The following is a 23,515-nucleotide window of genomic DNA, read 5'->3' as shown; positions in this document are numbered from 1 at the left end:
CGCGCTAGTCGCTTAACTTCGGAGTTCCGATGGAACCCGCCAGTGAATTCCAAAAAGCCTCGTGCTAGGTAGGGATGAGAATATACATTTAAGGATCACTCCCCTGGACGATGTGGGATGTAGGCTTTTTGGGATGAGAATATACATTTAAGAATCACTCCCCTGGACGATGTGGGATGTTACAATCCACCCCTTAAGGGGCCCGACGACCTCGTCGGCACACCACGGCTAGGGCTAGGCTCTTGACATAATTTTTCCTTCTGTAGGTCATGAAGTCTGGGGATTCTTTTGTACTGAAAGACGATCCTAACATTTATCTGATTGCGCGTTCTCATAAAATGAGTAAAAGCAGGGGAATGTAGTCAGTCCGGATGACGTTGTTTCTGAGTACGGGGCTCGCTTCGTTTATATGAAATGTTCATGGGACGACTGAGGCAGTTTTTTCGTTGAACTTTATCTTATTGGATACTTGGTTTGGCCTATGTTTTCGCTAATGTGCCTAGGAATGTCTATTGCCTATCTCAAGTATCTCGAGACTAAAAAACCTGAAATACGAGTGGTATTGAAGGTGTCCATCGATTTTTGGGAAGAACATGGAGGCTAGTTGTTGGTTCACCGTTGTCTGATTTTTTTTTTGGTCAATCACCGTTGTCTGATGGTACATTCAAAGATGGGACAGTAGTGACTGATGAGGATCCTACTTTGGAGCAACTTCGTCCTCTCCATAAGTGCATTGCATAGGTCAGATCTCAATTTCTGGATGTTATCTTCTATCTCCTTTTACTATTATACTCAAATTACGATACAACAGCTGTCCAAAAATCTGAAGTCTGCACCTTTTAACCAATGAATTTTCCTAATTGCAGGTAACCGAGGAAATACAAGCAACAAGATTCAACACTGGAATATCTGCCATGATGGAGTTCCTTAATGCGGCTTATAAGTATTAACTACATTGTAAAAGATGAAGTTGGTACAGAGGAAGAGGAAGACAATAGAGAGAAACAAGAGAGATTGTATTGATTGATCAGAGAAAATGTATACGACTGAACTTAAGGAAATGATAGCTATACAATCTCTTATATAACCATATAACCTAATTACAATAATACCATTCTAACTATATTGATGTTATATCAGTTATTACTCCCTCCTCAAACTAAACTTGGAGTATCCAAGTGAAGTTTGAAATAGTCCGGTATTTGAGACTGATCTGGAACTGCGAGAGCAAGATGTCTGCCATGCTTCAAGAATTAACCTGCTGCAAACAAGAAAACACCCACTGACACCCTTGTGACTGCTGACCAAAACCTCTGCTCACTCCATTACCATCACACAAGACTCAACTTTAGCCGTTGGTGAAGCCATGATGAAAGCCACAAGTACAATCCAAAAATCAAATCAGATGAATTCTTTTAGGCAACAAGAGAATGATACTCTTGACACAAATTCTAAGGATGACACTCTTGACAAATTCTATGGAATCAAAGAAAGAATGATACTTTCTTAATCATCAAGAAAGAATGACACTTTCTTGAAATCTTATAATCTAACAAAATCACTAAATGAAACAGTAGTTTATCTCATTGGATTTATCTCAGCAGTCACACCAAGAATGTAACACCAAACCACCTGATGCTTTCACAGAACCACAACAAGAATATTGTAACACCAAACCACCTGATACTTTCACAGAGAGATCCATACCAAGAGCTGCATACATTCATATATACTTCCTGATTGCAAGGATGACGACGAATATGGATGCCAAGAAGCCCAATATAAATGAAAATGGTGCTGCAATTCAGTGAAGCAGAGAGACAAGAATCAAAACCCATCTTCAAAACTATCAAAACCCATCTTTAAGATCGCACATTTCATTCACAATTCACTACAATTCACCTTGTTGAATACCCAAAGAAAACTCCAACCGGTAGCGCCATTTTACATAATCCAACAATATTCTTGAAATTGGGAGCACAACAGAAACACAAAAAGAATACCCAAATCTTGAACAAATATACTTCCACAAGCAACACAAGCCACAACCAAGTAGCAGAAGAGTAAGTCTTAACCAGCACCAAAAAACTTGAAAAACCCAGAAAAGATCCATTCTAATTGTTCAAAAATTAAGAGAAAAGGGACTGAAAACATAACCTTCAAATGAAACGTTTCAGTTGGAACTTTCTTCAAACACCTGGACTGCATTAAGCATTGATGCCAAGGCCATTCCGCAAAAGATCAGCCATATGATGCATGGACACGGACACGGACACGCGGATACGATACGACACGACACGGGGATACGTCAAATTTCTAAAAACGAAGACACGATACGGCAAGGATATGACAATTAAAAATAATATAAATAAATAAATATATCTAAATATTATAAAATAAGAATTCAAATATACTATTCAAGTTCAAATTTATTTTGATAAACTTCAAATATTTAAAAAGATAATTCACTAAACAACTAAATTAGTCTTCATTAGTAACCTTGTTGCAAGAGACGATCCCATTTCCAGACATTTTTAACAAATGAAACTTGACCCTAGAGTAGGATCCTCTAAAAATCTTTTGACAATAGTTGCATTGAAACACAATACCTCATTTTCCATTTTCTACTCTTTCGAGCTTTTTGACATATTTCCATATTGTACCATGATCATTTTCAACATTCTCAACTAGGTTAAATTAGCATTCGCATAATTATCAGGATGATTCATTTTCCTAAATTATCAACATGTAAATCATAAGAATCAATCAATCCAAAGTAATCGCATAAAATCTCACAAGTCAAATTTATGCTAAGAGATCAACAAAACAACATAAAAGCATATATTAATATATTATAATCTAAATTATTCTAGATCACTAACAATAATATTATTATAATATGCAAACAGAAAAGCAAAAGGAGCTTTTCGTTTGGCTTCAGAAAAGCAAAAAGGGGATCTAATAAGTAAAGTTGAGGCATCAGAGCAGAAAACCATCAACATTATGAACAAGAAGAAAAAGAAGGCTTCAGGAAAGCATAGAATTCGAAACCCAGTTACCAGTTCTCACCAGCAGATGCATAGGATACAATGCAACACTTGCAAACGGAGACGACAGAAGCAATTGCCAATGACGGTTCTAAGGTTTGAGTGAGGAAAAACAGGTAGATCCGAATTTTATACACAAAATCGTTTCGATTTTTGGTTAAAGAATCGTTTCGGTCCAGCTAATCTCAATCAACTGTCAATTAACACGATTCTGTGCGGATTAAGTGTAATTATCTTGATTTTTTTGTGTGATTATCCTCTGATTATAGTCCGAAAAGTAGGATACTCGTATCCCAACAGTAAGATACGAGTATCCCATCAGTCAACAATGTATCTGTTGACTTAGATACGTATCGGTCGCATATCCGTTCGTATTCCCACACGTATCCGTATCCCCGCGTGTCAGATACGGGATACGTTGGTCTTCCCGCGTGTTCATGCATCATATCGTTCTTCGTCGTCTTTATATCCGATTTGTATCTGGTGACGAATTTCCGAACACCTTCAACATCTTGTTCTTTGAGGATTCAGCCCACACTAAGAATTAGATTCAAGAAAACCCGGAAGGAAAGAACATGGATACTTCTGGCATTCGAAGCAAGAAATAGAGAAAGAACAATCTGGGTTTTTCTTCAAATGGCAGAGGCAACGCGGCCGAAGTACTTGACTACATTGAGATAAAGTATTCGTTGGTGGTGGTCTGCCAAACTCCAAAAGCATCAACTTTTGAATCCCAGAGAAACCCACTTCGCCTTCACCCTTCTTCTTATCATCCAGAGTCTTTGCAGTCTTAGTTGTCACAAATTCACCATCAGAAACATGACCCACCTCACAATTTCCCATGAAATCTTGGGCAACTCCATTGTTGAATAAGTGGCCAAGTGGCCAAGTGGCTATTAAACAAATCAAAAGGAAAAAAGACAACATAATTATGTCCCTTCCATGTTTTGGGAGGAAAACATGGCACCTTGTCTAAAGTGAATTGTTTTGGCCATAACACCCGTGGGTTTTGGTTTTTAATATGGGGTTGTTGCCTTTGGAGAAATTAGAGAGAGAAGAGAAGAGTGCATCAGAAAACAGAGAAGAAAAAATAGAAGTGGAGCAGCCCCTCTTAGAAGAGAAGAAGAAAGTGCTCCTCTTTTTGGTTAGTAATCATCCACTAAGGTAGTTGTTATTGTAATAGGTTTGAGCTATATGTATAGAGAAGAAATTATTCATTATATTTCTTTCTCTATTTGTTTCTGTGGTGTGTGAGAGCTATTGGGTGTATTGGGTTATTTGGGTTGTGAGATTGCTAACACTTTGTAAACTCCCATTTGGTTGATAGTGGATTATTGGGTGAGCTCCTACTGCTCCGAGGATGTACTCCAGTTACACTGACTGTTGAGGAACCTCGTTAAAATCTTGGTGTCTTTTATATTTTGTTCTTGCATTTTCATTTGATAAATTTCCTGTGGGTTAGCTTGAGTTGGTTCCATAAGGTTTGGTGCTATCCTAGCACAACAATTGGTATCAGTGCACTGGTTGCTCTTGGGTACTGTCTAGTTGCCAAAGATGTCAGACGGGCAAGATGAGAATCCTTTTGGAAGCAGCTCCGGGTTTGCAAGAACTACGGTGCAAAATGCAAAGTTCGAAGTGGAAAAGTTTGATGGCACAAACAACTTCGGGATGTGGAAATGTGAGGTCAAAGATGTGTTGGCTCAACAAGATCTACTTGCTGCTTTGGGAGAGAAGCCGGAAGCTATGTCGAAGTCGGAATGGGAGAAATTAAATTTGTGGGCTTGCTCTTCAATTCGGTTGTGCCTTGCAAAAACTCAGAAGTATTTTTTGATGCGGGAGACATTAGCAAGTGTGTTGTGGCAAAAATTGGAAGACAAGTATATGACAAAGAGTGCAGAGAACAGGCTACACTTGAAGAAAAAGCTCTACCGCTTTCTACCGCTTTCAATACAAAGAAGGTACAAAAATGAGTAGACACCTTGATGCTTTTAATAAGTTGATTGCCGACTTGTTAAATTTAGATGAGGATATTAAGGATGAAGATAAGGCCTTAATATTGTTGAATTCCTTGCCAGACTCTTATGAGCATTTTGTTACCACTATTATGCATGATAAAGAAACTGTGAAATTTGAAGATGTGTCAAATGCCTTGATGAATTATGAAATGAGGCATAGAGATAAAAATCATGATAGTACCTCTGAAGCTTTATTTGTTAGAGGTAGATCATCGGAGAGAAGGTCCTCTACTAGTAGGAAAAAATCACACTCTCGACCTAGAGGAAACTCTAAAGGTAGAAAAACCTTGGAAATGGATGAATGTGCCTTTTGTCATAATAAGGGCCATTGGAAGAAAGATTGTCCTAAGTTGAAGACCAAAGGAAAAGAAAGTTCTGAAGCAAATGTTGCTGAGGTTGAAACAGATCTTTTTTATTTTGCTTTAACCACTTCTTCATCATTTGATTGTGCCACTAAATGGGTGTTAGATACGGGTTGTACCCATCATATGACTCCTCACAAGGATTGGTTTTCAAGCTTGAAAGAGTTTGATGGTGGTGTTGTATTCATGGGAGATGACAATCCTTGCACAACAAAAGGGATTGGTACAGTTCGTTTGAAGTTGCATAATAACATGGTTAAAGAGTTGACAGGTGTTCGGTATGTACCGAATTTGAAGAAAAATCTTATTTCTTTGGGTACTTTGGAATCCAAGGGCTTCAGGTTTCATTCAGATGTTGGAATCCAAGGGCTTCAGGTTTCATTCAGATGGACAGACATTGAAAGTTACTTATGGTGCACTTGTTGTGATGAAAGCTCCTCGATGTGGCCATTTGTATTTATTGCAAGGAAGCACTGTGACAGGTGAAGCATCTGTAGTCTCAGAAAATATGGGCACATCCGATTCTGATACTACTAGACTGTGGCATATAAGATTAGGCCATGCCGGTGAGAAAGCTCTACAAGGGCTTGTGAAACAAGGTCTTCTAAAAGGTGCTACGACTTGTAAGCTTGATTTCTGCGAGCATTGTGTCTTGGGAAAGCAAACTAGAGTGAAGTTTGGTACTGCTGTACATCAGACGAATGACATTCTTGATTATGTGCATTCAGATGTTTGGGGTCCTACAAAGACTCCCTCTTTGAGTGGTAGACATTGGTTCGTGATCTTTGTTGATGATTATTCAAGAAGGTCTTGGGTCTACACTATGAAGCACAAGAGTGAGGTGTTAAGCATTTTATTGGGTTGGAAGAAAATGGTTGAGAACCAGACTGGGAGAAAGATTAAGATTTTGAGATCGGATAATGGTGGTGAATACGCATCTGATCCTTTCTTTATAGTTTGCAAAGAGGAAGGGATTGTGAGACATTTTAGTGTTCGGGGAACTCCACAACAAAATGGAGTTGCAGAAAGATTGAATCGAACCTTGCTTGAGAAGGTTAGATGTATGTTGTCTCAGTCGGGTTTAAGCAAGTCATTTTGGGCAGAGGCAGTTAATTATGCATGTCACATCATCAACCGGTTACCCTCAACTGCTGTTCAGGGTAAGACACCAATGGAGGTATGGACTGGAAAACCTTCTTCTGATTATGACTATATCCGTATTTTTGGTTCACCTGCTTATTTTCATGTGACTGAAAATAAACTTGATCCTAGAGCCAAAAAGGCTATCTTTCTTGGTTTTAGTAGTGGTGTCAAAGGTTACAGGTTATGGTGCCCAGAGATGAAAAAACTTGTAATCAGCAGAGATGTGACATTTGATGAAGAAAGTATGTACAAAGTCTATGAGAAAAATGTGAAAGATGTCCAACAGGTGGAGCTTGAGAAAGTTGCCTCTGGTACTTCAAATCCTATTTCCGCTGATGTCGAAGCCACTACAAGTGAAGAAGTTGGAGACCATGAAGATGTTGAAGAAGTTGAACTTGAAAATTCTATTCAAGTTGAAAAGCAAGTTTCACCTCAAGAGTCTATTGCCAAGAACAGAGGAAAGAGACAAATTACCAAGCCAGCTCGGTATAGTGACTATGTTGCTTTTGCTCTTCCTATTATCATTGATGATATTCCATCCAATTTCTAGGAAGCCATTGAGAGTGAGGAGAAGAAGAGGTGGTGCAATGCCATGGGTGATGAGATGAATTCTCTCTTGAAGAACAAGACTTGGGAGTTAGCTAAATTGCCTAAGGGCAAGAAAGCTATCGGTTGCAAATGGGTGTATGCCAAGAAGGAAGATGTTGATGAGAAAAACAATGTGAGATTTAAAGCAAGATTAGTTGCTAAAGGGTATGCACAAAAGGAGGGCATTGACTACAATGAAATATTTTCTCCGGTTGTGAAGCATTCCTCAATTCGTATTATGTTAGCTCTTGTTGCACAATATGATCTTGAGCTTGTGCAACTCGATGTGAAGACGGCTTTCCTACATGGTGATTTGAATGTAGAGATCTATATGTGTCAACCGGATGGGTATATAGTGAAAGGGAAGGAAAATTTGTTTTGCAAATTGAAGAAATCACTTTATGGCTTGAAGCAATCTCCAAGGCAATGGTATTTGAGGTTTGATAAATTTATGAGAGGCCAAAATTATTCTAGAAGTCAATATGATCATTGTGTGTACTTCAAGAATTTGCAAGATGGGTCTTTAATTTATTTATTGATATATGTTGATGATATGTTGATTGCCTCAAAGAATGTTGAAGAGATTGAGAAATTGAAGAAACAAATGAAGAACGAGTTCGAGATGAAGGATCTTGGTGAATCGAAGAAGATCCTTGGCATGGAGATCACTAGAGATAGAGAGAAGGGTTTGGTCAGTTTGAATCAAAGACAATACCTTGAGAAGTTGATCCGGAAGTTTGGAGTTCATGATTCAACCAAACCGGTTAGTACCCCTTTGGCTCCTCATTTTAAATTGAGTTCTCTACAATGTCCTAAAACTGATAAAGAGAAGCTGTAAATGAAAAATATACCATATGCAAATTTGGTTGGTAGTTTGATGTATGTAATGGTATGTTCTAGACCGGATATTGCTCATGCAGTTGGCATGGTGAGTCGATATATGCATAATCCAGGTAAAGAGCATTGGCAAGCAGCTAAGTGGATATTGAGATATCTCCATGGTACTCGAGATATTGGTTTATGCTTTGATAGAGATGACTCTGGTATTGGTCATTTTGCAATTGGTTATGTTGATTCAGATTATGCAGGTGATCTGGATGGAATGAAGTCTACTACAGGTTATGTGTTTACTATGGCTAAAGGACCAGTTTGTTGGAGGTCCATTTTGCAGTCATCTGTTGCCTTGTCTACTACAGAGGCTGAATATATGGCAGTTGCTGAAGCTATAAAGGAGGCCATTTGGATACATGGGCTGATTAGAGATTTGAGGGTTGATCAGAAGCAGGTGGAGGTACATTGTGATAGTCAGAATGCCATTTATTTGGCTAAGTATCAGGTTCATCATGCGAGGACCAAGCACATAGATGTGCGTTATCACTTTGTTCGTGAAATTGTTGGTGAAGGAGAAATCATTCTCCAGAAGATTCCAACTAAAGACAACCCCGCTGATATGTTGACTAAGGTTGTTAGTGTAGCCAAGTTTGTTCACTGTTTGAACTTGGCTCACATTATGCCTATATAAAGAAGGCGTTGAGCAGTATGAGTTTTTTTTTAGAGCATTTGGCTCGGCATGAGTTGTTCTCTTACTAGTGTTTGGGAGTGATGTTGTGTGTTAATTGTGCTGGTTGGCTTATCATGACGTTTTTCGGAACTTGGCCAATGTGGAGATTGTTGAATAAGTGGCCAAGTGGCCAAGTGGCTATTAAACAAATCAAAAGGAAAAAAGACAACATAATTATGTCCCTTCCATGTTTTGGGGAGGAAAACATGGCACCTTGTCTAAAGTGAATTGTTTTGGCCATAACACCCGTGGGTTTTGGTTTTTAATATGGGGTTGTTGCCTTTGGAGAAGAGAAGAGAAGAGTGCATCAGAAAACAGAGAAGAAAAAATATAAGTGGAGTAGCCCCTCTTAGAAGAGAAGAAGAAAGTGCTCCTCTTTTTGGTTAGTAATCATCCACCAAGGTAGTTGTTGTTGTTGTAATAGCTTTGAGGTATATGTATATAGAAGAAATTATTCATTATATTTCTTTCTCTATTTGTTTCTGTGGTGTGTGAGAGCTATTGAGTGTATTGGGTTATTTGGGTTGTGAGATTGCCAACACTTTGTAAACTCCCATTTGGTTGATAGTGGATTATTGGGTGAGCTCCTACTGCTCCGAGGATGTACTCCAGTTACATTGAATGTTGAGGAACCTTGTTAAAATCTTGGTGTCTTTTATATTTTGTTCTTGCATTTTCATTTGATAAATTTCCTGTGGGTTAGCTTGAGTTGGTTCCATAAGGTTTGGTGCTATCCTAGCACAACATCCATCATATGTAGGAAACCCAAAAATTAAATCCAAAGACACGAGCTTTTCATTCGCAAAATTGGGAATTTCTTGAACAATCGCGGAAGCGTCGAAAATCTAAAGAAAATTTGAGGAGAAACTAAACAAGAGAAGGAAAAAAAAATGCAAACTACTAAGAAATGGAACCACCATAAGCTATGGCGTGAGCCTGGTGGCTCTTATACCATATTAATTACATTGTAAAAGATGAAGTTGGTACAGAGGAAGAGAAAGACTATACAGAGAAACAAGATAGATTATATTGATTGATTAGAGGAAATGTATACAACTGAACTTAAGAAAATGATAGCTATATAATCCCTTATATAGCCTTATAACCTAATTACAATAATACTCTTCTAACTATATTTATGTTATATCAGTTATTAATAAAGTCCTTGAAACCATTTAAACGATATATGTTCCATCTCGTTGAGATAGTTAAACATGAAACCATTGAAGCATTTGTTTTGTTGCTCTCGCCATATGCACCTCATATGGCTGAGGAGCTTTGGTTTCGCTTGGGACACTCCGAATCTCTGGCATATGAGCCTTTTCCGAAGGTGAGATTACACATGAAATATGGTGTAGGATGTAATACAGTGCGAGGAATGTCGAATGGTATATAGATCACTAGCTGATTACTTCCTGTGTTCTTATAAATGCAGACGGATCCTGCTTACTTGAAGGAATCTACTAGTGTCCTCCCAGTTCAGATCAACGGCAAGACGAGGGGTACGATCCAGGTTGAAGAGACCTGTTCGGAGGAGGATGCCTTCCAGCTTGCATCACAAGATGAAAAACTCTCCAAATACCTGGATGGGAAGTCAATTAAAAAGAGAATTTTTGTTCCTAGCAAGATCTTGAATGTTATTCTGGACCGTGGAAACGTCAAGGCGGCTGTCCGATGATCCTTTCAGCCCCATGCCGGCATTGGTGATCGAGTCAGACGACTGCATGAAGAAACAGCTCCGACGTTATCTGCTTTGCATTTGATTGCATATGCCTTCCCGTTTCGGAAGCCTAGAAATCTAGAATTTGGTCTAGGTTTTGGGAAGAAGGAATGCACAGCTAATTGTGTTACACGACCCTGGCTTGCCCAGATAGGCCCCTCACGTTCGAGGGCCCTAGATGCAAAACAACATGTATGTAAATAGGCGGAGTCATTAATTTTTCTTTATTTATAAAAATAATAGTGCGAATAATAAAGTAACGATTCATAGAATGTATTCAAAAGTTCAGTATCATATCCAAGGTTTTAAAAGACGTTAGATGCTAGTCAAGTGACAGATTGAGGTCTAGTGCTTTGACGACTAGGCGGATTTAAGTAAATTTATTATATATTATATGCGTGAAAAACATAGGATACATAAATTGTAAAATAAAATAACATATAGATTATAAAGTATTAGAACATAATGAAAACATGGGAACAAGCATATAATGTGTGTTCATCTAAGTATTCAACAAGTCTCTTACAATTTGTTGAAAAAAAATAAAATGTAAAATGAAAGTTATCTATTTACTGTTTAAGTGAGAGTCACGACCTAGGCAGGTGACTTGGTAGATTTGGACGGGTTAGGCGTGTGCCTAAGCAGGTCTATGCATCAGTTCTTAATTTTCAAAAGCCTAGAAATTAATTAGAGCGATGGTCAATTGCATAACACTTAAGCAGGACCTAAACAACGTAATGTGAGAATTTTTAAAACTGATTAGGAGACAAATATTCTCAATTGGTAATTCAAATGGTGAACAACCGACAAACTTTTGAGTTTTGACTCATGATTTCTTGCCCTTCTGATTGATACGTTGCGACTAAAAAAACTATCGAGGACAATGTGGGTGCTACAAGTACTACTTAAGCAATGTTCAATCTAAAACAATGATCAGTTTTGGTTTGAATGTGTTTGAATGTGATATATGCACTTTTCTTATTCTCTGTTTTATATTCAACATGTTACGTTGTTTTTAATCACTAGAGTTATAAAAATTTTGCGAAACAGGATGAGGTTGTGAAACAATAATGTGACTAATAGCAATCTCACGTAGGATACAAGGGGTGCTACCGTTTCGAGTTGGTAATCAATTTTTAAGCTCACCAATCAAATCATATGAGCTCAACAACTCGCTCACAAAAGACTGAGATTCTTATATTCAAGTTTGTCTAAAATGACATCCAAACAGAATGACTCATTTCTTTGTGAGTGAGTTAGACAATCAATTTGATCTGACTGACGAGCACAAGAATTTTTTTAATGAGCTTGGTTGAACATGCCACCTAATTCGTCGGTCAGTCAGACAATAAAATTACGCTCTTTTTGAATGCTTTCATGGCGTACGCTGAAAACCTCTTTTAGCTTTACAACCAAAAGTGGCAACGCGGTGCCGTTTAAAGAAGAATCCAACCGCCCCTGTCCCTTCCCATGTGGGACCCACCCTCTCACGAGTCGTACGGCCATGATCACGGCGCGGAAATCAGAGACTCCACACTTGTCATCATTGTCCGCTGACAGAGTCCAGCAGAGGAGTCCACCTTCTCCCTCTTTCTCTCCGAAGCCCCACATAAAACTCCAAAATTCACACACCCAGCAGCGCACCCAGCGCACCCCCTCCCCTCTCCTCCTCTTCCTACTATTTGAAAATTCAAATGCTCCTCCTCTCCTCTCCTCCTCCGAATTCAACCCTTCAATGTACTCTCTCCCTCTCTCTCCCTCTCCCTCATTTTGATTTTCAATTGAGCTCGTAATTTCTGTTAATTTTGATATATTTCATGTAATTTTCAATTAATTGAAGGAAGGACGATGACGATGATGACGATGAAGAAGTCACCGCCGATCCCGGCGCGCCACGTCATCAGGTTGAGCTGGAAGCTGGTGATCGTCCTCTCCGTCGCGCTTTGCGTATGGGCCTTGTTCCGGCTCCACTCGCAGCCCGACCTCATTTCCTCCTCTCCGTCTTCGTTGGTCGTAGCGAGATCTCGAATTTCCCGCCACGGCAGAAGCTTCACCGGCACTCCGAAGATCGCGTTCCTTTTCCTCGCCCGCCGTAGCCTCCCGCTCGATTTTCTCTGGGGCAGCTTCTTCGAGGTTTAATCTCTTTACTTTTGTACAATTTTTTTTTTGTTTTTCCGTCTCAGTTTTCTTGGACTTTCTCGGGAAAGTGATCGAGAGTTGTGTGTGAATTTCGCAGAATGCTGAAGCGCCGAATTTTTCGATTTACATTCACTCGGCGCCTGGTTTTGTGTTCGATGGGTCGACGACGCGGTCTCATTTCTTTTACGGCCGTCAATTGACGAATAGCATACAGGTAGTTGCTCGTTTAGCTTCTGTTTGGTTGCTGAGAAAATGAAACGGAAAAAGTATTAATTTTGAAGTTCGTTCTATCAGTTTTTTTTTAAATAAAAATTGCAAAAAGTTCGAAACTTTCTTTATTTCTTCATGTTCCCTGTTTGTTTGCTCGGAAAATGAAGGGAATTAAAAAGGAAATTAAGGCAGTCTAAAGAGTTGGTAATCAATTCTGTGATGTGGTAATAGTTGCCTTATAGATTATAACATTCAATAATTGAAATTTTGGACAAAATACTGCTCAAATATTTTCAAAATGATCCAAATTTAGTTCGAAGGAATTATTTGCTTCGAAATCAGGTTTTTGCAATGTAGTCTTGTTGCCTACTTGTGCTGAATCCGAACTGGTGGTCACACAATGCAGGTGGGTTGGGGAGAATCGAGTATGATCGAAGCGGAGAGGCTGTTGTTTGCAACAGCTCTTGGGGATCCCGCAAATCAAAGATTTATACTCCTTTCTGATAGGTTAATATTCTTGGCGTAATTGTATAACCGTTTTTCCATTTGCAGAAGAGGAGTTTCATATGGTGCACTACCTATCTAACTTTCTTACTTTTTGCACTGCAGTTGTGTTCCTTTGTACAACTTCAGCTATGTATACAGTTATATGATGGCTTCTCGTAGGAGTTTTGTGGACAGGTAGATGCAGGGGCTTTCACTTTTGAGGTGCTAAGCACTGATAAGTTGTAGATGGTTAAATGTCTGTTAGCAAAGTTTCAAATGTAATTTCAAGTTCTGAGTTGAGAAATCTCAAGTGTCTTATTCAGTCTGTTTATGTTGTAGCTTTCTTGACGTAAAGGAGGGCCGCTACAATCCTAAAATGTCACCTTACATACCAAAAGAAAAATGGCGAAAAGGATCCCAGGTTATTATCTGTTTTAAACTTTTGTATGAAAATGGTGAAAAGTACCTCTTTTTGGGATACAGAGTCCTTTGTTAAGTCAAGTCAGTCGTCTTCAACAGTGCTTCACTTGTTTAGCTATTATCGTAATCATCATCATGATAATGATTATTGTTCTGTGTCTGGTTTGTAGGGATTCTCATTTATAGTATTATGTGATATGCATTCATGATTATGCTCTAATTTGAATTGGATGGGCAATTTCAGTGGATTGCTTTGGTACGAAGCCATGCAGAAGTCCTTGTGGACGATGATGTTGTTCTTCCAGTGTTCAAAAGTTTTTGCAAGGTACGCAATCAAGCAGTTTAGGGTTTGGCATTTAGGGTTGTCTTCTCGTCTTTATGTTCTGTTATGAAGCTTTCTTATCAAATTACGATCATTCTTATCAAATTGTTAACAAATTACAAAATTTCTCGCTTTGTTTATATCAACAAAGAAAACACTTCATTGCTTCTTACTTTGCAGCGTCGCCCGCCTGTGGATGTCAGAAAGGGGAAGCTGAATCTTGTAAGTGTGATAGGTTCTGGCATATCCAAAATCGTGTAGTTTTCTCTTTCAAGTGAGTGATCTTAGATTCTGATGTTGACTTAAATACCAAATGCAGAAACTTCAGAAGCAGCACAACTGTATCCCAGATGAACACTACGTGCAGACACTGCTTGCGGTAAGCTATAGATGTTCTTGTTCTTCCTTTTCTATCTTTGCTAAATGTCTTATGGTATCAAGGTTTCTGTTTCTCTGTTTGTTGAAATGGCTTTCTATGAATTACTTTAACTGTCACTAGTTCGAGAGTTTCTAAGCGCGATCATGTTACCTTTTTTTATGTCTTAATTTGCTAGATGAGTGAGCTTGAAGGCGAACTTGAGCGAAGGACATTAACCTATTCGTTGTGGAACAATTCTGCTGCAACTAAAACCGAGAGTAAAGGCTGGCATCCTATGACTTTCAACCACGCAAATGCGGCGCCTAAAAAAATAAAAGAAATAAAGGTAACATTATGATTATTTTCTTCATTTGTTTTCCATTCTGGCTTCGTCGTTCTGACTTTTTTCTTTTCCGGCAGGATGTCAACCACGTATACTATGAGACAGAATACCGGACAGAATGGTGTCGTGTCAATTCAACATACGTTCCTTGTTTCTTATTCGCAAGGAAATTCTCACCGGGAGCTGCCATGCGCCTTCTTAGCGGGGGAGTAGTCGGTCAATTTGATACCTCTGCACTGTTAAATCCGCCACCATGATCATATACTTGCAAGTTCTTACCGAAGCTCACTGACTGTTAGATGACACAAACTATAATCTGGGCAAAGTAGAAAGCCCACTAGAGGTTTACAGATACCATACTCACCCACACGACAGATTTCGATACCAAGTGCAGAAGAAAGGTTGGTCGATGCGGCTGATCATCTTTGTTCAAAGATGATGAGTTTACTCTTGTAAGAGAGATGATAGGAATTGGATATCTTCGAGTGTATCCGGTTAAATTTTCGTTCTGTAAGCTCCAGCGGAATTGAATGTCATGGATTTCTGTTGTGACCCATAAAGAATGTAGTTAACGAGTTCCGAAATTAATCATTCAACTCTCGTTGTCAATGCTTGGTTTCCTCGTTCCCTTGCTTAACATTTTCAATATCGATACGATGTCATCAAATTGAGGATTTGCATTGTGATCTGTAAAGAATGTAGTGATCGTCCCGTGCAACTCAGCAGAACTCCAGCCCGGGAGTTTCTTCAAGCCGTGAGACCTCATTTGCCCCCACCTCGCCAACGCCATCCCATCTGTTCATCGAAGCGTAGCTATGTGCCAATTGCACGTAGTTTCCGGCATCCCCAGGTCTCAGCATCAAAATTTCTCCGGCAATGATGTTCCCCAGTTCCTCATTACCCTTTGTCTGACAAGCGTCAAGAAGTATGCCCAAGACATCAACCGCTGGCTCTGGAAAAACCCTCTTGTAGAAGTCATATGCCTCTTCCACCAGTCCAGCTCGACTGAGAAGATCAACAATGCCCATCCTTTCAAAAACAGCACTGACTCTGCTCCAAACGCGCGCACTTTGCATACATTGTAACAAGGGAGTTCAGGGCTGGGATGTCTAGCCTCATTCCTTGCCTCAGCACATAACCATGAACCGAGGTTCCCATATCAAAAGAACCCAGTTGCGCACAAGCTGCAAGAGCACTAGCTATGGTGGCACTGGACGGCGCTGTTCTTGATTCTAACATCTGAGAGACATCATGGCCGTCCACAGAACCACATCCTTATTCGTCGTCCCTTCGAAGATATGAAATGCAAGGTCAATGTTCCTGCACTTCAAACTTCAAGTGCATAACCGTGGGCGCTGTTTCGACGTGGGAATCCAATTTCAAGTTACTCTGCGTGGCAGCCACGGACACAGCGTATGCATACGTCTGTTTATCAGGCTCCATTTCTTCAACTCTCATCGTATACAAAAGCCGGAATACTTCTCCGATATTTCAGCCTGGGAATAGCTTGAAATCTAGGAATTCCATGAAACTATGTCTCTTGCATTCGTATACTCAAATAAGTCTCTAGCATCTTCAACTCTTCCACATTTACCATACACATTCAACATTGAATTCGCCAAAGTAATGTCAGACTCAAAACCATATAATACTGCACAACCATGCAAACACTGCAAATAAACCAGCTCTGAAACTCCAGAGATCAAGCTTACCAGAGTAACTGAACTGGGCTGAACTTCTTCACGCCGTATCTCACTAAACATCTCAAACGCAATTCCAACATTTCCGGCACACGAATAGCATCCGATAATGGAAGTCCAGGGAACAAAATTTCTGTGGGGCATTACGTTGAAAACCTTGCGTGCATTTTGGGCGTGTCCAAATTTGGCGTAAAAGTTTATCAGAGAAGAAGCAATGTAGGCATCCAAAGAGAACCCATTAACGACGATGCATTGGTGGAACGAGAGGCCATACAGAGAGGTATAAGGAGGTGCAAGCTTTGAGAAGATCAGGGAAGGAGTAGGTATCCGGAGGTGTGTTGGTTTCGAGCATGAAGGAGTACGTGGAAAGGACTTCATGGTGAGAGCCTTGGGATGAGAGGCGGTTGATGACAGTGTTGAAAGTTTTGGTGGTGGCAGTTGGGGCAGATTGCAGTGGCGGTTTCAGGTGGTTTAAGAAAGAGCTGTTCAGCTTGTTCATAACTAAGAAGTTCTTAGAAAACAAAGAGTTTTGAGTAGTTCTACTCATCCTTTGTGTAACCAAATATTAATCGAGATTTATATTATTCGATTTCATCTGTTCAAGTTACAAGGTACAGTTTGATTTGCATGTCCAGCCATCAAATGGCATAGAACTCTTACTACAATTTTCCAAAATCGCGGCATAAAATTACAAGAACATGAATCAAGTTTGTCCAGCTAATTTGATTGTTTCTTTGGATATTCTCTCGGCCCGAATATTGTCGATCCAATTCTCACGTTTGTGCTCCCCATTTCGATCTGCAAAACCATCAAGTTTTTCCATTTAGTGAGAAAATTTCACTGGTGTGTGTAGTGAAAACATATTACGAAAGCTTAGTCCTTACCGCTAGCTCAAAATCCGAAGACATGCCCATTGAAAGCTCACATTGCTCCTCTGGTATTCCGAGTGCCTTGCAAACCTCAGTTCTGCAGTTCGCCAACGTCTGACAACAAACAGGTTGATTTGAGAATTGCCAATAAACCCGAGGAACTGAAACTTCGGAGAAAGATTTACATGTAGTTTGTTGGAGCATCACCTTAAAGTTTTCCGGTGTAGAAGTATAATCTAGCATCCCAATTGTCATTAGACCACAAAACTCAAGGTTTGGACAACCCGAAGTTACATGCTTTGCGAGCTCCACACATCCAGAGGGCTCAACACCAAATTTTGCTATAACAGTATTTTACGGAGATCAGATATTATCTCAAAACAATAAAGAACAAATGACTAACATACGGAAGACATGGATTATCGGCAAACATTTGATAATGAATAAAACGAATACAAAAAGTACAACGGATAACCATGCAAGCATAAACCGCAATACTCCACAAGCATGCATCTCCCACTATATCTCAGAAAAGGGTTGGCTCATATGACACATCTAGTTAACTTACATTCTTCTCCACTGGTGTTCACTTGGATTAAGACCCTCAAAGGCTTTCTCCCGATGCTGCCAACCACGTGATCAAGACGATTAGCAATCTGCACAACATACAAGGTGGAGTAAACTTAAAACCAACCAAGCGGCTCAGTGTCATAACTGCTGAACATGATTATCGCTAAGAAAAACACGAGCTTCCCCAATTACGGACAATTAACAATGGCAGCTACACTTGAATTGCCCCAACCATAAGTAACTAAAGGTAATATGATACAACACAGAACGAATGACAAAAAAAAAAGGTACAATCTTTACTAGAATCCCGTAACTAATACAAAATGCCATTGAATTTCTCGAGATCCATCACCCGAAACTGAAAAGTAAGTTTGCATACAACGCACAGAAAATGAAGATAGCAGAATAAGTGTCTACCTTCTCATCGTCCACACTCTCTACCATTGCAAGGTTTGGTACTCCGGCTGCACAATTTACATAAAAATCAAACCAAAACTGCTGATTGCTTTTGTACAACAAACGGATTACCGAAAAAAGGCTTAAAGGTATGAAATTCAAGCAAATTGACAACAACCATGATTGGAGAAAGAGCAAATAATCATACTTAGAAGGGGTTTTACTTTATTGCTCTGCAAATTCCCAATGAAATGCCACTCAATGTCCTCCGGAAGCTGCACCGCGCAGACGATCACCAAAAATTCAATCTCTTTCAGTACAAATAGGTTGCCCAAAGCTCTTTAGAGAGAGAGAGGCAGAAGTTTTATACCTGAGGAGCTTTCTCGACGATTTCTTGGACGTAGTTTTCGCCGAAACAGCGATGGCCAGCCTCGTACACTTGGCGGAGCAGGGAGACTGGTTTCGTCTTGCTCACCGCCACCACTCGGATGTCTTGGGCTTTGCGCGCTGATTTTTCGGCTGCCTTCTGGATGCGCTGCAGCACCGAGCGGAGCGCCGCCGCTGCGACACCGTCGATTGCGGCGGAGCTGGCCATGCCTGGTTGCTCCTCTCCTTCGGGTTCGTTTTCTCTCTCCGCCTTCTCCAGATTGTCGGGTTGCGAATTGCGATTACACTGCCATTGCATCTGGCGTGGAAGCTTAAAGACTCGCGGTTGCCATTGCTGACTGGAGCGCCAGAAGGTGCGGATTGAAAACGAAGACGCTACGACGTCGGAGATTTGAACCATCCCAAGTTTTATGACCGGCCCAAAATTTGAGGCTTGGGCCTTGAGTTTATGGCCCAGATTTAGTTTGTTGGATTTCTTTTCTCAATAAATTTCTGAGGACAAATGCTTTTTGAAGTAACACGTGTATCATCCATATTCCAGACACAACAATGAAAAATTTCTCATTTCAAAGATTTCTCTTTGATTCTTGTTCCTTGTTCATAGCATTTTTTTTTGGTATTCGAAGCTTAGGGGGAGGGAGGGTTGCCCCATCCCAGGACCAGGGCATAGCACAAGATTTCTTTAAGGACTTACAGAGGGGTTATAGCCCCTTTTTTGGTTTTTACAGATTAGTCACCAAGAGGGATTGCTCGCAGCAGAGCTTGAACCTAACCCTGCTTTAGCGAAGAGAACAATTCTTACCAATTCAACAAACCTTCGTTGGCTTCCTCGTTTATACCATTAAAACAGATAAAGGCAGACGAATTCATGTGGGAATTTGCTTGTATATCCCTTACTTGAAAATGAACAAAATATAAAAATTAAATTAATTGTAGAGTGATCAAGGAGAAGTGTACATATTGCTGTTGATATCCACTGCCTAATGCATTAATTTCAATTTAATCCATTTGAAAATTTCTAACCCTAAAGCAGTAACACCTAAAACACAAAGTATTGCGACATAAGGCCATTTCCAATTTGGAGGATGAGCTTGATTTTTGATTCCTTCAAATATGTTTGCTATAGTTAGAGCAATTAGAGCGTAGCCTAAAAGATGATGGCATATCTTCACGTACTTATTGGAAAATCCTTTTTCTTCCTGCTGCTTAGGTCGCCAAAACATGGCAAGCATCTGCAAAACCATAGAAAATGTATCGTTAATTCTCGAAGCTACTCACATTTGACTCGACCCCTTCCGACAATAGTATTGATCTCTTTATTTGGGTTACAATTTATGAGAGAACTAAATCATTAGCTTATCATAATTCTGACTCATTTCTTCGATCACCCTTCACATATATATTATCATATACAAACTCGAGATATAGGTAAACTGTACATGCTTATTTGGTACAGAATGGGACGAACACAGCCGCCCCTGAGGGTAGCCGAAGTAGGCGGCCTCCTAGGGCACCCACTCCGGAGGCCCCATAATTTTTATTTATTTGTTATATATATACATATTATAAAATTTGTGTCTGTTCAAATAAGAAGTTTACAGACTTTAAGTCTTGTCTAGATACAATAGCATATTGGGCTGAGCACAACATTTGTAAGATTCAATTTTTTTTTATATAATTACTTGATAAAAAACAACAAACCTGTTTTGTACATAAAATGTTGAAAATTAGATTATGTAACTTAATTAGTACATTGACATCTAAAAACGGGAGACATGTAAAATTTAAGTAATATTTGTGTATCTTTATTATTCTAATATTAAATTTTAATGATGTTTGATGTAGATATAGATTTTTTCATGTATTTAGCGATTTTTTTTATACATATTAATGTACAAAGAGTTAGGGGTTAGAGAACTCTAAGGCCCCACTTCAAAGGCTCACTTAGGACCCCCAAATTCTTAGGGCCGGCCCTGAGGACAAAACCCAACAAATAAAATTAAACACAAAAATCTTAAATTAGCGGTCCAATACTAGAACTCCCGAACAGTTAAATTTGATAAAAATGGTCTAACAATCGATTTCATACATACATGCATCTATCTTTCTAATTACATGATAATAACGCATTGAGTTAGAAAGACACATGACTATCTTATTAATTTCAACACAACCCTTAATTTAATCAACTACAAGGAGTTTGAGACTTACTTGTATGGCGGTGAATGTAAATATAATAATCCCAAGAGTGCGATGCGTTTTGTTACTGTGTCCCTTTGAAGAATGTCCAAGCAACATACCAATAAGCCATCCAACTGTGCCTACAACGGATCCACCGGTTTGACACATTATGTGAACTGAATACCATTCCTTGCACTTAAATGGATATTTTCTGAAGTACCTTGCAGCTATTGCTCCCATCGGCAACAAAGTCCCCCATCCTATAATATTTAGAACCCCATGCGTCTGTCAATAATTTCTTCATTAAAATGGGCATAGAAAAATGGCCGCGAGATAAAAAATAAATGGCGCGAGTAGAGATGCTAGTTATACAAATAAATGACTCTAATGAAAACGTTTAAGCCTTAAACCAAGCTTACATTTCTTAGGTGATGCTGAAAAGGAGAAGGATGTTGAGCTCGCCATGTTCTTAGATGTGCTGTGACTTCAATCTCTGCAGGGCTATGAGTGTTCCCTTGGTGATTGCATGATGAAGGGAGAGGAAAAATAATAAAACTGAGGATAATCAGGCTTGGATAACTTATCATGCTCTCTCTCTCAAGCAAAAGTTGTTTGAGGGGTGGTGAATCTGTCAATTTTTTGAAGTGATAACAAAGTAATGAGAAAAATCCTAAAAAAAGAAAATATACTAATTTCACATATTATAGAAGTCTGTAAGTAGAATTGTATACGACTTAAGATATGAAACTGTTTTGTAGCTTGAAATTTTTTCTTAAGTAGTGTTGGCAGTTGAGAATATGTGCTTTTCTTTGCAAATTAGGGAATCATGTTTGGCTTGTTTTAGTGGAAGTAGGAAAAATCAGATTTTATTCCCATCTTTATTTTCCCTGCTCCCTTTTTCTTTTTAAATGTTTGATACTAAGATGCAATTTTTCTGGGCTTAGTTTACTTTTCAAATTGCAACATGAGGGTTTCAGTTTCATCATGGGGTTAAATTAAATATTACATAAATCTATCATTGATGTGAAACTGTGAAAGTGAGAAAAAGGGTCGGTTTTGCAATTTTTATGTTCTTTTACTTAGACTTTATGGTTGGAGAGATTTTTCAGTGTTCTGAGAACACGGTACGGTACACCAAGTGTGATAATAGTTGAAAATCTGAATAAAAAAGTTTCTAACCAATTATTTTATGATACTTGGTGCATCGGACTGTGTTTACGGGACACTGAAAATTTTCTCTTATGGTTGGGATACAGAATCAATGGAAGGGCAACTTTTCTTTATGCCCAATCTATTGATTTCTTCATAGAAGATTTTCAGTAATTTGTAAGTAGCCTTTTGAATTGAGACCATTAGTGCACCATACAAATAAAGCAAGACTTGTACATTCAGTTTCCAATTGTCAACTCCCCCCCCCCCCCTCCCTAATGTTACTATAAAACCCAATGTCACATTGATTCCTGTTAAGTACCTCCTAAGCTCCTACCCCCAAAAAAAAAAAAAAAAAGAAAGGAAAATCACTAGCTTCTAATTTAGTCATGGCCATGAAGTTGATGAACATCTTCTTTACCCTCCTAGCAGCAATGGCCATTGTTGGAGCTGAAATTTTCCGCGATGATCATATCGAAGACGTGGAAATGCAGACAAGTACTGAAACAGAAGCAACTAAATTTCCTGAAATACCAGATGAAGAAGAAGCAACTACTTCTCTAAGAGGAGTGAGCCGTTTTCTTTATAATCATCATAAAAATATACCACTGCCCAGTTATAATTGCGACAACTTTCCTAGGGTTTGTCGTGCGAAGAACAGCCTGGGGCCAGACTGCTGCAAGAAGAAATGTGTTGACGTGAAGACTGATCGGTACAACTGTGGGATTTGCGGCTACAGATGCAAGTACACAGAGATTTGTTGCAGGGGCAAGTGCGTCAATGCATCGTTTGACAAGAGGCATTGTGGTGGGTGCAATCAGAAATGCAAGAAGGGAGACTTCTGTGTTTATGGGATGTGCCATTATGCATGATTATTTCACAGTATACTACTGCTATACATTTGAGTAAACTGCTATACATTTATTCTGTCATATTAATTATGACAAATTATATGTAAAGAGAGAAAAATTATTCTTATATTTATATGACCTAAAGCATTATTATTGTTATTGTAAAACCATTGCAATTAATGGTTTCAAAGTAACTCATATGCAAAAAAACAAAATTCTCATATTGTAATTTGAATAAAATAATACAGTCATGAGACACTGTTTCAGGTACACGGAAACATTGACCATGCAAGCGTGGTGTGTATCTACACTTTCTATTTTATTGTTAATTGTACTTCAATCCCGCCCATCAGAAATCCTCCATCAAGAAGGGAATCGTCCGGCAACAAAATTATGTCAAACAAATATCACATTTTTCAAGAGCAATAAATGATATATATACTTGTTCCATAATCTAACTAGCTAGTGATTGAAAAGTGCAATTCCCTTGTTGTATTGCTATGTGCATATAATTTGCTGCAAAGTCGTTATTTTCATGTGCTTAGGGAAGGTACGCAGTATCTTGTTGTTGCTTCTTTACTGAACACGCAGTCGCTTACCCCTAATGCAATCAAGTTAACTTGCTTTGAATTTAGTTTCTTTCTATAATTATATAATTATAATGAAAACAAAAATGCTACTCTTACTATATTTTTCAT

At 39.0% G+C, this 23,515-nt stretch overlaps 5 protein-coding genes, 1 long non-coding RNA gene and 1 pseudogene across 9 annotated transcripts; 4 read left to right on the top strand and 3 right to left on the bottom strand.

Annotated features, from left to right (window-relative positions):
• The first annotated feature begins 14 nt into the window (after positions 1–14).
• Positions 15–1,123, top strand: LOC126621624 (uncharacterized). The gene is made up of 2 exons (XR_007623110.1): positions 15–741; positions 867–1,123. It is a non-coding gene; the product is annotated as an uncharacterized LOC126621624 (long non-coding RNA).
• Positions 1,124–9,843: 8,720 nt separating this feature from the next.
• LOC126621623 (leucine--tRNA ligase, chloroplastic/mitochondrial-like) lies at positions 9,844–10,450 on the top strand. Its single transcript, XM_050290159.1, has 2 exons — positions 9,844–10,046; positions 10,152–10,450. Exons 1-2 carry the CDS (start codon positions 9,855–9,857, stop codon positions 10,392–10,394), a joined length of 435 nt encoding a protein of 144 aa, XP_050146116.1. The 5' UTR covers positions 9,844–9,854; the 3' UTR covers positions 10,395–10,450.
• A 1,475-nt stretch (positions 10,451–11,925) lies between these two features.
• Positions 11,926–15,323, top strand: LOC126623455 (glycosyltransferase BC10-like). 2 transcript variants are annotated; one of them, XM_050292367.1, is made up of 11 exons: positions 11,926–12,173; positions 12,281–12,569; positions 12,673–12,789; positions 13,192–13,292; positions 13,395–13,466; positions 13,611–13,692; positions 13,936–14,016; positions 14,194–14,235; positions 14,333–14,392; positions 14,568–14,717; positions 14,792–15,323. In XM_050292367.1, exons 1-11 carry the CDS (start codon positions 11,941–11,943, stop codon positions 14,969–14,971), a joined length of 1,407 nt encoding a protein of 468 aa, XP_050148324.1. In that variant the 5' UTR covers positions 11,926–11,940; the 3' UTR covers positions 14,972–15,323. The 2 variants fall into 2 exon arrangements, with proteins under 2 accessions (XP_050148324.1, XP_050148325.1); XM_050292368.1 differs by having other exon boundaries at positions 12,025–12,173; positions 12,277–12,569.
• LOC126623457 (pentatricopeptide repeat-containing protein At4g04370-like) lies at positions 15,307–16,961 on the bottom strand (annotated as a pseudogene).
• Positions 16,962–16,963: 2 nt separating this feature from the next.
• On the bottom strand, positions 16,964–19,051 carry LOC126623456 (uncharacterized). 2 transcript variants are annotated; one of them, XM_050292371.1, is made up of 7 exons: positions 18,620–19,051; positions 18,458–18,524; positions 18,271–18,317; positions 17,852–17,939; positions 17,491–17,624; positions 17,299–17,397; positions 16,964–17,212 (listed from the first exon to the last, which is right to left on the bottom strand). In XM_050292371.1, the coding sequence occupies exons 1-7, from the start codon at positions 19,034–19,036 to the stop codon at positions 17,132–17,134; spliced, it is 933 nt and encodes a 310-aa protein (XP_050148328.1). In that variant the 5' UTR covers positions 19,037–19,051; the 3' UTR covers positions 16,964–17,131. The 2 variants fall into 2 exon arrangements, with proteins under 2 accessions (XP_050148328.1, XP_050148326.1); XM_050292369.1 differs by having other exon boundaries at positions 17,299–17,624.
• A 489-nt stretch (positions 19,052–19,540) lies between these two features.
• LOC126624018 (cytochrome b561 and DOMON domain-containing protein At3g25290-like) lies at positions 19,541–21,539 on the bottom strand. Of its 2 annotated transcripts, none has more exons than XM_050293014.1 (3): positions 21,237–21,539; positions 20,848–21,102; positions 19,541–19,868 (listed from the first exon to the last, which is right to left on the bottom strand). In XM_050293014.1, exons 1-3 carry the CDS (start codon positions 21,402–21,404, stop codon positions 19,617–19,619), a joined length of 675 nt encoding a protein of 224 aa, XP_050148971.1. In that variant the 5' UTR covers positions 21,405–21,539; the 3' UTR covers positions 19,541–19,616. The 2 variants fall into 2 exon arrangements, with proteins under 2 accessions (XP_050148971.1, XP_050148972.1); XM_050293015.1 differs by having other exon boundaries at positions 20,848–21,077; positions 21,237–21,334.
• A 680-nt stretch (positions 21,540–22,219) lies between these two features.
• On the top strand, positions 22,220–22,976 carry LOC126624440 (stigma-specific STIG1-like protein 3). Its single transcript, XM_050293502.1, has one exon. The coding sequence runs from the start codon at positions 22,356–22,358 to the stop codon at positions 22,836–22,838; it is 483 nt and encodes a 160-aa protein (XP_050149459.1). The 5' UTR covers positions 22,220–22,355; the 3' UTR covers positions 22,839–22,976.
• Positions 22,977–23,515: the final 539 nt, after the last annotated feature.

The sequence above is a fragment of the Malus sylvestris genome, chromosome 5 (assembly GCF_916048215.2).
Source record: "Malus sylvestris chromosome 5, drMalSylv7.2, whole genome shotgun sequence".
Classification (NCBI taxonomy): domain Eukaryota; kingdom Viridiplantae; phylum Streptophyta; class Magnoliopsida; order Rosales; family Rosaceae; genus Malus; species Malus sylvestris.
The sequence above is the reverse complement of the archived record's forward strand: the minus strand, read 5'-3'. Positions and strand labels throughout refer to the sequence as shown.

Bases quoted from the DNA above. Each gene is read 5' to 3' on its own strand.
- LOC126621623 (XM_050290159.1), top strand. From the start codon at position 9,855: ATGTTATATCAGTTATTAATAAAGTCCTTGAAACCATTTAAACGATAT. The intron at 10,047-10,151 runs GTGAGATTACAC...TTATAAATGCAG, and splicing joins CATATGAGCCTTTTCCGAAG to ACGGATCCTGCTTACTTGAA.
- LOC126623455 (XM_050292367.1), top strand. From the start codon at position 11,941: ATGATCACGGCGCGGAAATCAGAGACTCCACACTTGTCATCATTGTCC. The intron at 12,790-13,191 runs GTAGTTGCTCGT...CACACAATGCAG, and splicing joins AATTGACGAATAGCATACAG to GTGGGTTGGGGAGAATCGAG. The intron at 14,393-14,567 runs GTAAGCTATAGA...TTAATTTGCTAG, and splicing joins ACGTGCAGACACTGCTTGCG to ATGAGTGAGCTTGAAGGCGA.
- LOC126623456 (XM_050292369.1), bottom strand. From the start codon at position 19,036: ATGGTTCAAATCTCCGACGTCGTAGCGTCTTCGTTTTCAATCCGCACC. The intron at 18,318-18,457 runs GTATGATTATTT...TAAATTGTGCAG, and splicing joins TAAAGTAAAACCCCTTCTAA to CCGGAGTACCAAACCTTGCA. The intron at 17,213-17,298 runs GTAAGGACTAAG...ATGGTTTTGCAG, and splicing joins CTTCGGATTTTGAGCTAGCG to ATCGAAATGGGGAGCACAAA.
- LOC126624018 (XM_050293014.1), bottom strand. From the start codon at position 21,404: ATGATAAGTTATCCAAGCCTGATTATCCTCAGTTTTATTATTTTTCCT. The intron at 21,103-21,236 runs GTAAGCTTGGTT...AATTATTGACAG, and splicing joins TTCAGCATCACCTAAGAAAT to ACGCATGGGGTTCTAAATAT. The intron at 19,869-20,847 runs GTAAGTCTCAAA...ATGGTTTTGCAG, and splicing joins TTACATTCACCGCCATACAA to ATGCTTGCCATGTTTTGGCG.
- LOC126624440 (XM_050293502.1), top strand. From the start codon at position 22,356: ATGGCCATGAAGTTGATGAACATCTTCTTTACCCTCCTAGCAGCAATG.